This window comes from Myodes glareolus, chromosome 25 (assembly GCF_982192425.1).
Source record: "Myodes glareolus chromosome 25, mMyoGla1.1, whole genome shotgun sequence".
Taxonomy (NCBI): Eukaryota; Metazoa; Chordata; class Mammalia; order Rodentia; family Cricetidae; genus Myodes; species Myodes glareolus.
In genome coordinates this window covers 33,520,675-33,536,449 of record NC_142050.1, presented here as the reverse complement: position 1 = coordinate 33,536,449, position 15,775 = coordinate 33,520,675, and the positions used below count along the sequence as shown (strand labels likewise).

Here is a 15,775-nt window from a genome sequence, read left to right as displayed (position 1 = left end):
TCCTCCCATTGCAGCATAAGCAAATAGGTGAGCCAAAATTATTCACTAACTTAAGCCACAGTTAATGATTATTTGAAACCTAAAAATTTCTGTAGAAGTGCTAACGTTTGGCTTCATATAATATTTAGGGCCTCTGACTCTCAAAGAATCCAACATTCCCTTCTCAGTTGCCTTATTTTAAGAGGAGATTGCATCATAAAGAGACTAGCAAAAATTGACCCAATAATAACTAAAGAACTGTTATGATAGGTTTATTAATCTCATAAACAAATGTACCATTGTAAGTTCAATATTTTCATCCATTCAGCTCTTTGCCGCTGGAGCACATCATATTTCAGATGGTTTCTGCTGGTGACAGGTGCTGTATGTTACAGCATCTCCTTCTCATTCCTGCTTCCCAGGAGATCTGGTTTGAACACATTCTTTAACATCTCATTATAAGTTTACTCTATTGGAACATGGGCCAGTATAAGAGCATAAAATAACTCACAGCTAAGTAACACTTTCAAAGTGCAAGTACTGTTTTTAAAATTTAAAATAGATCAGACCACCTAATTTATCCCAACAATCCTGTGAACTAGGAATGTGGAAAGGGTGGGTTTTATTGTTAGGAAAACTGTACATAAGAGTGAGTAAAGTTACCCCAGGTTCACACAGCTGGTGTAAACAAACTGACATGAGCTAAATTACTCACTGATAATGAGTAAGAATTTAGTTGACTCTTGGCTTTAAAGGCTAAGAAGTATGAACATATGCTACAAATAACTTTCAAGAGCCATTGTACTACATCATCTTTTGTCAAATTGACAAACAGGAGTGACCGTCACAAGGCCACACATTCAAGCCATATCAGGGGTGTGGACATTGAAACTAGCCCAGCTCCAGTGACCCTCTGTAACCGCCACATTACAGCCAAGTAAGTGTGCTGTGTGTGTAAGCTATTTGCTGCACTGTAATTTGTCAGTAAATACTGACTACTAAGGATTGATAGACTTAGCATGCTAGAGAAGACTTACTGCTGCAAGAATGAGGGTCCCTGAAACATGCTTCCTGAAAGACCTTTGTTTCAAGGATCAGCACCTTTAAAACTGAGGCTGTTCCGGCTACTAGAAGAGCTCAGTACTGCATGTCTGGAGAAAACAGTTGAAAGATGATTTTGTACTTACTCCATCCTATTTGTGGGGGGAATCGTGAAACCTTCAAATGTTCTTTTTATTCTTCTTAACCAAAAAAGGTTTAGAGACATTAACATCTAATTTCACAGGGAGTAACGGAACAGATACACATCATTATATCTGCAACTAGAAATGGATAGTAGTCATTTTGTTCAAATAAGAAATAAAATCAAATGTAAGGTTGTGCAGCATTGCACTTACGTGTTTGTGGACAGGGGAGGGCCCTCCAGGCATGAGCTGAGGTAGCTACTTGGAAGGCTTTTGAAATACTTGACTCTTGAAAGCTGAGTGAGGTTGAAGCTAGAGGGAATCATCAGTAAAGCACTTGCTGTGCAAACATAAGGCCCTGAGTTCAGATTCTCAGTACCCACATAAAAGCTGCATATAGCAGTGCTCAGTTGTAGTCTCAGTTGCTGGGAGATGGACATAAGAGAATCCCTAGAGCTCAGTAGCCATCCAGACTAGCCCTTTGGTGAGCTCCAGGGTTAGTGAGAACTCTGTCTCCATAAAATAAAGTAGGACACAGTTAAGGAAGACACACAACATTGACCTCTGGTATTTGAACATGCGTATACATATGTAAAACATACACACACACCAAATTTTAAAAGTTAAGAGTTTGTTGGAGTTGATTAGGTAGGAAGAAAAAAAAGAACAGCTGAGACAATAGCAACAACACTTCGCCCACCAGGTAAATCAAAACTTTGAGCTAGTACTGTACTTAATGTGTGTCATTCTCCATTGCACAGTGAGTATACTGTTTCAGGGAGAGTACTGCAGATGGAGACTCTAGCCATAAAATTCAGAGACATACACTGAAGTTCTGGATCCATAGTTTAAAAACCAGTAGTTTAAAAATCCATAGTTTAAAAATCAGCCGGGCAGTGGCACTTGGGAGGCAGAGACAGGCAGATCTCTGTGAGTTTGAGGCCAGCCTGGTCTACAAGAGCTAGTTGCAGGACATCCAGGGCTGTTACACAGAGAAACCCTGTCTTGAAACAAAACGAAACAAAAAAACCCAATAAATCAGTGAACAAATAAACACAGTGGGATTCAGAGTCTTCATGCACTGGAGTACTCTGAGGGTCAGAGAAAGTAGTGACCGTTCTGTTTTTACTGTAGTGCTTGCTCCCTGGTAGATGTGTACATTTGACCCTTTCCTGTGCCACCTAGATTGTGAAGTAGAAGAAACTCTTTCCCTCTCCTCAGTACCCTACAACATAATAAACAATTTCGATGAAGGGCCAGATAGTAACGTATAATCCCTGTCATGAACCGAGATGACTCACTCATCTCGGCCACCATAGCACCAAAGCAGCCATAAACTACTTACAAACAAGTAAATGGCTGGAAGTTTTAATTAGCAAAACTACATCTGTCACTTAATAGAAGAAGCTCAGTCAATGTTTGTTGAATTAACTTACAAATTGTCTTTAAATTTTTTCCTGAGCGCTGATGATGTAGTTCAGTGGTACAGCACTTGCCTTAAATAAGCAGGTCTTTGAGTTTGATTACTCACACGCACACACACACACGGAGGGGGAGGGAGGAGAGAGTATGTTTTCCCAGGCTTCAACAGATGAAATGATACATCCTGTCTGTGCATTTTACAAGGTTCTGTACTTCCTTATAAGACACACAATTAAAGTTGCAAATATCTCAAGGGAACTATGTCTCATCCTAACATTTTTGCAGAAAAAAAGCCATGGGTAATTTTCAACTAAATATGGCACAGAATACAGGACTTCTAATCAGAAGCTCTGACTGATCCTAAACAAGTTTCTTATCTCTCTGAACTTAAGAACCCCAATATATAAAATCGTTAACAGTGCCCCACTTAAAAACACTGGTGAAAGAAAAAAAGGTAACACTTGTCTATGATATATTAAAAACCCAAAATTACCAAAATGTAAGGGTCATAATAATGTTTAGTATTAAATTAAAAGTCATGGAACTACTACTGTCTAAGCTGTCTTTACATCATGTATCTAGGATTAATATGCAACTTAAATGTGCTGTCAAGTCCTGTACCAGTAAATATAATTTTACAATGTATGTAGTTTACGTATTTGGACAGTTTCTAATGTCACTAAATACCAAATCCATTTTTAGTAGTCTCCAAAATGGAACATTATCTGTAAGATCCTTGGCAATGGTAATATTTAAATACACATTCAAACAGTTAAAAGTTTCTCTGATTTGCAGTATTCTGATACAGTAGGAAATGGTGGCACATACTTAGATTGGATGATAGGAAAGGGAAGTTGGATGCAGATGTTCACTACAGTAAGAGACTGATGTGACTAAGTATATATCCAGCAAGGGTACAGCGTTCCTAAGTATGCAGTTATACCATGAGACAGGCATAATTTTTTTTCATTAAACCACTATGTAATAAGCATTAGTGACTATGAGTCACTGTCCAAGGTGTCAGATTCCAGAGATGACTACAGTAAGGACCCTGTCATAATGGAATGGCGCCTAAGTCTGAAAAGTTGTCTGTTACTCCAGTGAGTAATAAGAGGAGTAGGGCTTGGTTGTGAGTAGCAGAACCTCCCATTACAGGACTCTACACAAGACTGTGTCTCAAAATGAGCTGTCTAATAGTTAACAGTCCAAGGCCCAGCCACTGGCTCTACTTTCTATATATGAATGTCATCAACCACCTTCTGTACCCTTCCAGCCCTGTATAACCTATTATGATTACAGAATGAGTATTGCACCTGCAGGGATTATCTAAGTTTGGAAAGGAAGAAGGGAAAGAGGTGAGAATGTTCTTCTGGGCTTTTACTGAAAGAAAGGAAGTGATGCATGAGCGAGGCTTTAATTATATCAGATGGTGACCTCTAGCTTGAAGGGAGCCTGAGAATTCCATTTCTTTTCAACTCTGAGTAAAGAAAAAACAGAGATAGAGAAGTTTTACTGGCCTTCGAGAGAGCCAGAATATAGAGTTCAGCTCAGTATGATAGACAGCATGCCATGGACAAACAGAAACAGAAACCAACTGCCTGGGATATTTAGAAAGACTTCATAGAATGTAATAACTGAATAGGAGTTAATTATTGAGTAGAGAACAAACAATTTTTTTGTTCCTTTGCATTTTTCAACTGGTGTGATATTTAATAGCAAATAAAGGAAAATAAACGGTTTTCATTTAAGCACCAGGAGTATATAGAAGAACCAAGTGAGTGCATACTCAGACCTCACGGACCCCATGTTCTAAAGGCAGAAATGTTAATTTCAGATAAGCACAAGTACTTCAGAAAAGAAAGAAAGAAAATGCCTCTGTAATGTTAAAAAATTAATTATTTGAGAGAGTATATGTTTCTCTTAGGCCAAGTAGACATAGCATGATTAAATATTTCTTTGAAGATTTATCATCATCCTTTTTGGGGCCTTTTCAAAAATGCAAAGACTAATAAGATTGGCTCCCGCTATCAACATATTTACTGTGGTAAAGGAACTAGCATCTAAGAAAAGATGTCAGATTGATTTTAGAGTATGTTGAATTTGGGGTATTTGTGAGGCTTGATATAAATTTCAAAGCAGATAAATAGGGAGGGAAGGTGAGGCTTAAGTTCAAGGTAGATGTTCAGGGCAGAGATAAAGGAAAACAGATACATTAAACAGCAAGTGTTATGAAAATGTTTTGATTGATTGCTTAGACAAGAGCTCATACGTAAGAGAGGGGGGAACTGAACAAAGAAGTCAGATATACTCTTGAAGTCCAGGGAAGGGTAGAAAGGGTAGCGTTAAAATACCATGTACCACTAACAGCTCTTAGGTCAGCCAGCAGGAGCTGGGAAGCTTAGAGAGTGTCATAAGAATCTTTATGAGGGAACTGAGGTGTCGTTCAAGCCAAAAACATCAATGAAAGAAGTCTCAGATATATGATGAAGACACCAGGAATTGCAATAGGTTTTCTGGAAGCTACAGTGTGGGCTAGAAAGTATTTAGCAAGAAATGAAAGCTAGGTAATGTTGTAGTTTGCTTTCTATTACTTTGATAAGCACCATGACCAGGAGCAACGTAAGGGAGGAAATGTTTATTCAGCTTCCCCTTCCAGGTCACTGCCCATCATCAAGATGTTGGAGCAGGCTTAAAAGCAGGAACTGAAGCAGAAACTGTGGAGGGAGGAACACTGCTTTCTGTCTCCCTGGCTCATGCTCAACTAGCTTTTTTGTACAACTCAGCCCCATCAGCCTAGGAATGATATCACCCAAACCAGTCAAGATAATCTCTCACAGACATCACCACAGGCAATCTGGTCCAGGCAGTTGAAGTTTCCTCTTCCCAGGTGACTCTAGGTGTGTCAAATTGACAAGATTAAGCAGATTGCTTGCGGGGTTTTTTTTTTGTTTTTTTTTTTTTTTGTTGTTTGTTACTTTCTTCATTCTCATTTATGAGGATGCCACTAAAGACTCTTAGGAAGGTGAAGAGAATTGTCAGCATTGTATTTGAGAAAGATCACCCACATACTGTATGCTGCAAGATAAAGAAGTTAAACCAAATAAGAAACTATTGCATCTAAATGTTGAGAAGATGCTGAAAATACGGGTAGCAATGGAGAAGGTAGTTGGGAAATACTAAGATAGGGCAGCCTTAACAACTGGTTAGGTGGAAAGTCTACAAGAAAGGTTCATGGTGTGCTCACATTGAAAAGGAGTGCACGTGTAAGGAGAGATTACAGGCTTGTTTCGGGATATGTTGTCCAGCATGGGAATAAAGGTTGGATGTACCTGAGATAGCTAATGAAAAGACCTGAGCAAGTGTTGCAGGTCTATAATGAATGGGGAATATATGCAGGACAACCAGAGAAGGTGGAAGGAGTTGAGCGAAAGGAAGGAGGGGCAGGCCAAACAGCAGAGAATGTAAAGATCCTGTCTTGAGAGTGGGTGTATTGAGTTAGGAATTTCTCTCTCCTCACTGCTCAGATACATTAACACCCAGAGAACTCAGCATTCAGAGAATAATACTACCTTATTCCAAAGTATTTTTGAAGCAATTTAGTTCAGTTGCCAATTGTGTGCTATGTCTTATTTTTCCTCTTCCTTTTTGTCTTAGAATTTTGTCTTCTACTTTATTGTACCGGTTTACTCTAACAGTAACATAAAGGCTCAGAAGTTTGTTGTTTGAAAATGAACAAGTGAGATTGAGAAGCCCCGAGCTGTTGGGTGTAGCGCTGTACTGCACTCTTTACAGCTCCTTGTTTGGGAGGTCTGCACAGAGTTGCGCTGTGGAATAACAAAAAGGTAGCAAAGGATAGTAGTTGCTGCATGCCACAGTAAGCAGTGCTTACCTCAAATAACTAAACATTGTTAATACATTTTAACTTTGACCATCAACATACACACAGGTTTTACAGACCAAATTTGGCAAATTAAAAGATCCGCAGGGAGAATGACAAAGTCAGGAGGTTATCTAATACTGCTACTTTATGGAAAATGATACACCATCTAAATGTATGAAGAAATCTAGATTCAAATAACTTTAAGTTTGCAAAGCAACAAAATGATAGTATAAGAAAGTGGGAGTCTGAATGAGGAAGGAAGAGGGTGTGTGGTAAGCTCAGACTCCTCTCTCTCTGTAGCAGGAAATCAAAAGATAAAATTTAAAGCTGGTAACTCAAATAGGAACAGGAATATATTATGTAAAGCTATGGAAATTATAACTAAAAATGAATGCACAAAAATGGCTTGCTTCCTAAAGATTACCCAAATTCTCCAGTAACTTCATTAGTCTTTAAAAAAAAACCACTTTCCTTAATATTCTCACCCATGTTGACAAATTGGTTTATTTTTATGTTATTTATTGGTACATGTTTTGAGTAATGTTATTTTTATTTTAATTTATTATTTTAATTTTATTTAAAATATTAGCATTTAGTTGTATCTGACCTATAGAATTGTAAGTATTTTGTCGACTAAATGTTGGCATAATAGAAATTCACTCTAATAGGAACTTTTTGAAAAGCTGTTGGGCTGGAGAGAGAATTAATGAGAGCCTGAGAAGTGGAAGCTAGGTATCTTGGGGCTTTAAGGAGCAGGGATCTTTCAAGTGTATGATCTAGGTGAGGCCACAGTTAAGTGAGCTTCAATTCCTCTTGGTCACCCCCACTGTTCCCCCTAGCTCCTCTCGTGTGTGTGTGTGTGTGTGTGTGTGTGTGTGTGTGTGTGTGTGTGTGTCCCCGTCCGTCCGTCCGTCCATTCCACAGAGTCTAATTGGTGCTGACTATATAGTCTACATATGAGGCCATCCACTAGAAAGTAGCTGACCTACCAGGAGCCATGCCCTGTAAAAAAGACTGTCTCTCCCTTCTCCAGAAACCAAAGGATAGTATGGTTTTGAAACTTAGTCAGTTGGATAAATATGATAAGTAAAAGCTGGTTCACTATTTTTAATGCTGATGCTGAGTTGTTGTGGTGGTTTAAATGAAAATGAGAATGTTCTCCCATAGGGTCATATTTGAATACTTGGTTGCTTGTCGGTGGAACTGTTTTTGGGAGGATTAGGAGATGTGGCCTTGTTGAAGAAGATGTGTCACTGGAGTTTGAGATTTCCAAAACTCACACCATCCCCAGTCTCACTCTCACTTTGGGCTTATGGATCAGATGTAAGATCTCAGCTATTGCTCTCGTGGCATGCCTGCTCTTACTGCTCCCCACCATGATGGTCATGGACCAACACTCTAAGACTGTAATCAAGCCCCCAGTTTAATGCTTTCTTTTATAAGTTGCCTTGGTCATGATGTTTCTTCACAGCAATAGAACAGTACCCAAGACAGTTATTTTGTTTCTTAAAATATCTAACTCCTGGAAAATAATAATGCATTTTAAATTTTTTATCTTACTGTGTATATGTTAGTGTGGACAACTTTCCAGAATTGGTTCAGTCCTTCCACCAAGGATTCCAAGAATCAGAGTATAAAAGGCCTGTGCCACATAGCCACCCACCTCTGGTACTCATTGTTCTCTAGTGTGAGTTCAATTGATGGTTTCCTCCTCTCTTTTCCAGGGTGCTGATAAGACTGTGAAAGGCCCAGATGGACTGACTGCCCTTGAAGCCACTGACAACCAGGCAATCAAAGCTCTTCTCCAGTAATGGATGGATGGACTGATAACTTGGGAAGAATGACTCTCCTGTGGCCTCACACTGCTGCCTGTCTGTCTGTCACTTTCTATCTGCCAGCTTCTTCAGCTAAATACTTTAAGAGGGGTGAGAGGAGAGAGAAATTCATAACAAATCAGACTACCAAGGGGGGAAAACATGTCTTGGAGGAGCAGTGGGGAATATGATCAGGCTTTTACTGGGATTCCTGATCAAACCAGCCTCTTTTCCATTTCTAGTAAAATATACAGCTTATACCCAAGGGAGAGCAAAAATACAGTGTATGGGGATCATTGGACCTTCTCAGCTCCCTAGCTAATTTATTAATTAGTGTGTTGAAGGTCTGATCGTACAAGGCCAACTCTACTTATTGGGCAGCCCTAGCTGTGAGCAGTAGTGACTGCTGTTATGTCAACTTAGGGTGCTGAGATAAGCAATTAGCTACAGCCTTCTGCCTTAAGAATGCACTCTCCTGGGGGTTTCTGGCTAGGTAAGAGCGCTGCTGTGGTTAGTGACCAAAATCTTGAATGACCTTAATATTTCTGTGAAAGCTCAGATAAGTGGCGCACCCCTAAATTGCTGGATGACTAAACTTTGGATTTTCTCTCCCCTTTCACATCAATTTTATGTCTTGTTAGATAAAACTGACTAGTTTTATTTATAAAATGTTAAATTCTAGGAGCCTAAAGGAGGAATCATTCCAGTATGCTTATTTCTTTTTTTTTTCTCCTTTAGACTTAGACATTTATATAACATTGAAACACTTTGAGACTCCTGCTGGTAGTAAAAGGAGATTTAAAAATAAAATCATAGCCATAAACGTGTTAGTATCTTATAAAGAGAGAACAGTTGTCTTAGTACTTACGGATTGTCTTCATTTGCTGTTTGAGTGAATCAGCCTTAGTTGTGTTTGGAGAATGAAGAATATTCTTTGGGATGCCTCTCTGAAACCCATCATGGATGCCGATTTTTTTTTTCTTTAGTGCACCAAAGCTATCACTGGGGTGAGATGCACTATTTGGATAGATGGAACCTCATCCCTTCAAAAACGTGCTCGTTACCAGGTTTCCCTGAGCTGTTGATTGACTCTTGCCGGGCCAAAACTGCTTCACCTCTGTAGTGTTTTTGTTTCTCTTAACAATCATGCATTGCATACATGTGACAACTTCACAATACAGTCTGTGTTCTTAGAATACAGTGCCCTAAAATGGTGTTCTTAGGACCTGCAGAAAATTTAGACTTATCTCTAAATTTTAATTCATGAACAATAAAATGATTAAAATATACCTTAAATTTGATATCCTACATTTAAAGTATTAGGATTTCTTTGACTTGCCATCCATACAGGCTTACAAAAACTATTACAATCTTTCCTTAGCCAAGTCATGCAATAATTGAATGTACCTCAAATTTTTAAAGGGTGGGTGGGATAGGGACTTATATTCACATTATGGATAATTAAAAAACTAATAATGATTTTTTTTAAGGCAATGTAGCATTCTATAGCAGGGTTAAACTATTACCACAAACAGTCAGCCTGGCTAAATAACTTTTGATCAGTTGATGATTGGTTGGGGTGTGTGTGTGTGTGTGTGTGTGTGTGTGTGTGTGTGTGTATTCTCCCATGAACTCTTTTTTATCCTGTGGCTTTTTCACTTTCAACTAGCCTGACCCTGTAATTTTTCTATGTCCAAGAAAACAATCACGAAACAGTAGTTTAAATATTTTGGTGTATTTGGCTAACTCTGCTGTCTTAATGCAACCTACTAGAGTTGGACATCCTACACTTGATCTTAGCCAAAAGGCCACAAAGCTTAGAGTTGGACATCCTGATAGTGGAGGACACTCATCAGTCTGTAATATCAATGTAACGGAACAGGGTGTTTTTGAGACCTTGGTTTTTCACCTCCTGGCATACTGCTATTTTCAAGGCTTGAATTTTAACCCTTTACACAATTTTCGGTTTTTCTTTCAGAGTGTTTTGTTAGAGTTGGCTATTGCAGAGAATATATTGTCTTATCATTCCTAACCTTGGGTCTGCTTTCTACGGTCATTATGGTACTGAAACCATAGGATTCTTTGTACAGTTTATCCTGGTGTTCCTTGTAATGCAGTAGAGGCTGTTTTGCCTCCCCCCCTTTGTTGGCCATTTTGTAAACCATAGCTATGAAGTTATTGCTTGAGAAAATAGCATATAAACATAGACTAGGATAGACTGACCAGGATGGTTTACAGTTTCTTTAAAAAATAAAAGAAAAAAATAAAAAAAACTAGGTTATTTATAATGTATTTCTGAACCACTTGGCAGAGAAATTCATGACACTTAATGTTAATATTTTTGAATAAAGGAAGCTAAAATGTCTGTTTTTGGTACTACACGCATTAATAAAAGGTTAAGTTTTGTCCTCCACTGAAGTACTATTTAACATCTAGAAAAAAAACTGCATGTTCTATAGTTTTATATCAAATCCATTTCATATGCACTGTATCAAATAAAAGCAGATCATTTGCCTATTGGTGGTTAGCGTACTAACAAACCCCCACAGCTTCATGCCGGCATCTATAGATTTGAGTTCTAATACAGCACTTGCATATCCCAGCTCACCGTCTAGAAGCAGCTGCGCACGAAGAAAGGAGTAACTGCAGCATGTGGAAGCTCAAACAAGTAGCCTTCTAGTCATTTCTTTTCCCCGGTAACAGAGCTTCAAATTATGTGTACTTGATTTTTTTTTAACTTCAGCTCAGCTGCTGTTTTCTTCATGTAATATTGTATACTTGGTTGTGTATAGAAGAAGCTGGTAAGAGTGCCCTCCTACATAAATAAGCAATTGCAGTGTTTTGCATGCAAAATTTAAAAATTTAAATTGTCCTGATTCTATTTTGTAAATGGAGAAACAATCAATCTTTCTAAGCAGTATGGAGGAAGACTAATGCTTTGTGCATTTTTGGTATATCATGGTTACACAATGTCATTCCTTTGACACAGTTGGGTTTTTCATAAGTATCCTAGTTCATGTACATCCGAATGCTAATATTGTGTTTAAGTTTCGTGTTGCAAGAACAAATGGAATAAACTTGAATTGTGCTACAGATAACATGTCAGCAACATGTTTATCTCCCAGTCACTGTCGCCTTCATTCCCAGACTTCCTTCAGCTATCCAAAAAACTTGCCTGACTTGAGGTTTTAATCTGATTTTATCCCACTTCTAGAAGAAATAAGTGGAAAAAGAAACCAAATATTAAAGACCTAATGGGTGTAGATTTTACTCTCGTGAAGAGATCACTTAATTAGTCATCTGATTCCCAGTGTTGTTGTATACAAGTCCAGGAACCCTCCTTACTGACTGAGAACAAGACATTGCCAATAGAGCATCAGAGTTATTGATTGATGTTGAAGAAAGTAGGGCCGTAGGGCTATCCTTGCAATCCTTTCCATGGCTCTCTTAGGTTATTGCTTGTTACTTGAAGATTTATATTTCCCAAATTAAATGACCACTCATATGTTTTAGAGTATACTTTTCTGGATGAGTGATCTCTTTGAATCTCAAAATTAGCCACATTATATATGAAATCAGTTTGTTTCTGTTGTAATCCTTGTTGATACCAGAAAACTTTTTAAAGATATCCATTAATAAAAACAAGGAAACAAAAACATTACCAGTGCTAAGATACAGCAAACCCTGTTATTGACTAGAATATAAACAGATACCTGATATGGCTTTAGGTGAATGTGTTCCCAGAAAAATTTTCAGATAATTCTTATTTTAAGGTGTTGGTGGCACACACCTTTTAATCCCAGCACTTAGGAAGCATAGGCAGGTGGATCTCAGTGAGTTCAAGGCCAGCCTGGTCTACAAAGTGAGTTCCAGGACAGTCAGTGCTATACAAAAACCGTGTCTCAAAAACCAAAGAAAAAAGGGTCAAAGTCCATAAGAAGAGGCTTCAATCTGATTAAATGCTATAAAGGAATGGAGCCCCGCAAATAACACTTGAAGGGCAAACTAGTAAATATGGGTGGAAGGCATGCCTGCAAAGGGGTGAACTCAATAACCAACTTGTTTTGTCTTTAGAGTGCAGCTGGCAGAACTTTTCCACTGCACAGTGGACCACACTGCTCTGACTTCATCTGTCTGCAAGATCAGTGCTCTCTGAATATGGTCCCTAGACCACATTGCCCTAACTTAGAAAGTTTGTAGAAATGCAAATTTGTCAAAATCTAGGCTGGGCCTTTGGGGTATTTTGATGTACAGGTTCTTTCAGGGAAAGAACCCTGAAAATAGCCATAGAGAAAGAAAGTATCAAATAGGAAACTCACCAGGCATGGTTTCCCAGAGAAAAGAGAATAGATGTTCGTTGTAAAATGAAATTCTCAACACCCAAAAAAAATCATCATATGAGATTGAAGAGTGTGCTTTGGCTGAAAGAAGATTTAACTGTGAACCTAGGGATGCAATCTGTTAGATGATCCTTGGTTTGTTCTTGTTTTTTGTTTTTTTAAAAAAAAAAAGTATGTCATACCAGTTGTTCTAGACAGTATTTCTGTGGTTCACCAGCCCAGAGTTATCATCTCCACAGCTAAATTCCTAGGACCTATGCTTTATCCAAGCCCCACCCCCTTTTAGTGCAGTCCCCAAAAGGAGAGTATACATGAGTGGTCGGAAAAGACTGTGAACCGGTGTCGCGCTTCCTGCCGTCAGGTCCAGCTGGGATTGCTCTCGCAGCAAGCATTTTATGGCCACCAGTCTGAAGGGCACGAAGGCTGAGCTCTACCCTGCAGCATAGAGAGTGGAGCCCACTACAGTGGATGCGCGTCCACTGCCCGGGATCTCCAGGATACCCACGTTGTAGAATCGCCTTCTCCTCCTGACTTGATGATATCATTCTCATCCAGTGATTTTGCTAAGGCATAAGTCAAGGCTTTTTTACTTCATTGAAATACAGTTGTTGAAAGAAAAAGTTGTCAGCAACTTGAATAGTGCTTGACCATGGCAGACATTCACCCTGTCCTGAGCTGAAGCTGTCAGACCATTACACATTAACATATGAGAGACGTTTTGATTCACTGAGTACAGCTGAAGACTGAATGTTTGAGCCATGACACTACCTGAGAGCCAGTGTCCCTGACCTTTGACCACGAAGCCCCTGCATAAACCTAGTACAAACCCAGATGGATGAGATGGAAATACACAGGGAACTGTCACATTATTTCATTGAGATTCTGACCACCAGGTCAAATGCAGGTCACCCTGCCACTGTGGGATACGCTGAAACACAGCTGTGAAGGACAGAACGGAACAAAAGGTCTACCCAGCCACCGTAGCAACTTCTGTAGGTCAGCTGCTGCCACAGCAAGGACAGTCCTGATCTGTACAGTTCTGGATAGAGCTCTAGGTCACCTGTGGCAGTATTCATAGCAGCAGTGTCTTGTATAGAAGAAAATAATAACTTGTAGCTAATGGACACTGATTTTGAGACTGCTCCTAGGTAACTACATTTTTAAAGAATTTCCAAGTTTTTGAACTGAAAAATGTCAAGGAGTATTGTGTACTTCCTGCCGTCTTCCTAGTGTCTGATAACCATCACCATTCATCCCCGGAGCAAGCTACCAAGTCTGGGTTGCTGTGGCTTGTGACTTGCTGGTCAGGTTTCTCAGATCTGAATCTTGTGAGAGTGGAATAGATGCCTAAGAAATCCTCTAAGGGAATGGCCTACTCACCACTGGCAGGCAGCGAGGGTGGGAACCCTGGGGACTTGTGCTCTAGAGCTCTGATTGTCCTAATGGAACCAAGCAGAAGCTCAGCACTCCTCTTCAGGGAACTTAAAATGCCTCTGGACTCGGGGACAGGACCATGCTTGCTTAGCAAAAATGGTTTCCGGTATTTGCTCCGCAAAACAGAGGGCATGGAGACTTGATTTTCATCTTTTTCCTCCCTCTTATGACTGTACCCTTGCGTAAATCCTGTAGTTTACCTCATCTTCTGTAACTTTAAATGCCCCACGTTACTATAATTCTTCCAAAGGACAACAGTCGATTAAAAACCCCAGTGCAAATGTGGACAGTTCCCACAGGCAGAAGAGCTCACCAGGGCAGTGTTTAATAGTCCAGAGAGAAACAAGTAATTCCTCCCCAAGACAACTGTCCTAATGTGTTTTGGTTGCCCGACACAAGTAGATTATCTTAAACCCTTAAATTCCTCCACATCCAAAGGTTTAAAGGAAGAAAAATATATAAAAATAAGTAAATATGAAGCATCTTTTAAAATGAGTATTACCTCTAAATTTCAAAGGACATGACTTTAAGAGGAAGTCTAGCTGTTCAAACATCAGAGAATTTTTTTTTTAATCTAATCTTTCTCATCCAGGACAATTTCATTTGCTGAAGTATATTTTCTCTTTCAAGATGCTCATTATTTTTTTTTTTTTTTTTTTTTTTTTTTTGCTGAGTCAAAGGTATGTCTCAACAGGCCTGCTCTTAGTACTGAGCAAAAGGAAGGTAGCTGTGGTTATGAGTTTCTCTTGCCGGAGTTATCAGGGTTGAATTTGCCTGGTGCTTCCTGATGTGCTATGTTTAGAGTTTTGTCATGCTGTCAATCAACCCTTGCGATTGTTTTCTAAAACTTCCATTCAGGTTTTGACTCCAGTCTTGTCTTTGAAATTGCCTACTCATGAGAGAGGATATATGTTTTCTTCCTAAGTCTCTGGGCTAATTATGTCAGAGGGGGAGGTGTGGAAACATTCCAAATAAAGGATTCTGGACCACGCACCTTCAAATTGAGCCCACAGCTATGGAGCCGCACTTCCTGTTACCAAACCCAGAGGAAATCCTGGCACCAGTGACCAAGTTACTTGTATCTACAAACACCCATGCAATAAAAACTAGAAGGTTCTCTTTGCTCAGCTCTGCTCCTCTCCCTCCCCTAATGAGTCACAGTGGTCTCAGAAAGTACAATGAGGTCTTCCAAATATCCATGAGATAATACAGCAACTCAAGATACACAGCTACCGGTGACCCCAGCTCCAACCATATTTACTAAGAGGATCAAAAATGCTAAGAGCTCCTGTCCTTGAACCCGAAGGAAGTTCTGTGACCTGATCACAGGTTGGGCACACAAAGCAGAAAGTGATTTTAAGGCTGTTTCCAGTGATGGATTTTGAGAAGGCAGTTGTGCTGGGTTTTCAGAGATCTAAAGGCGGTTTGCTTTCCAGCCTAAGGAAGGCTTCTGAAAGTGTGAAAACTGGAACTGTTCAAAAAACAAGGATGTTGGACCATCTGGCTGACTCCTCAGGTACTTTTGTCCAGAGAAAGCCCTCCAGATCACATCTCACCCAAGTTCTGGGCCCTTACCCCCAACTGCCTTATATGTCTGGGAAATCTTCGCCACCCAGCCACCTACACTAAACATTGCTTGTTTTCCAAATAAAGTGCTTATTACACTTAATTTAGATTCTTGTAATCACCTAAAATTAAAGCCTGTATTAAGTCTTAACTACA

General features: G+C 39.4%; 1 protein-coding gene across 1 annotated transcript in view; it reads left to right on the top strand.

Moving 5' to 3' along the window:
• Mtpn (myotrophin) overlaps window positions 1-11,377 on the top strand; it is a 33,693-nt gene extending 22,316 nt beyond the window's left edge. Inside the window, exon 4 of the mRNA XM_085683906.2 lies at window positions 8,190-11,377. Within this exon, the coding sequence (XP_085540032.1) occupies window positions 8,190-8,276 (87 nt within the window). The 3' untranslated portion in view covers window positions 8,277-11,377. The remainder of the gene's footprint in view (window positions 1-8,189) is intronic.
• The last annotated feature ends 4,398 nt before the right edge of the window (window positions 11,378-15,775 follow it).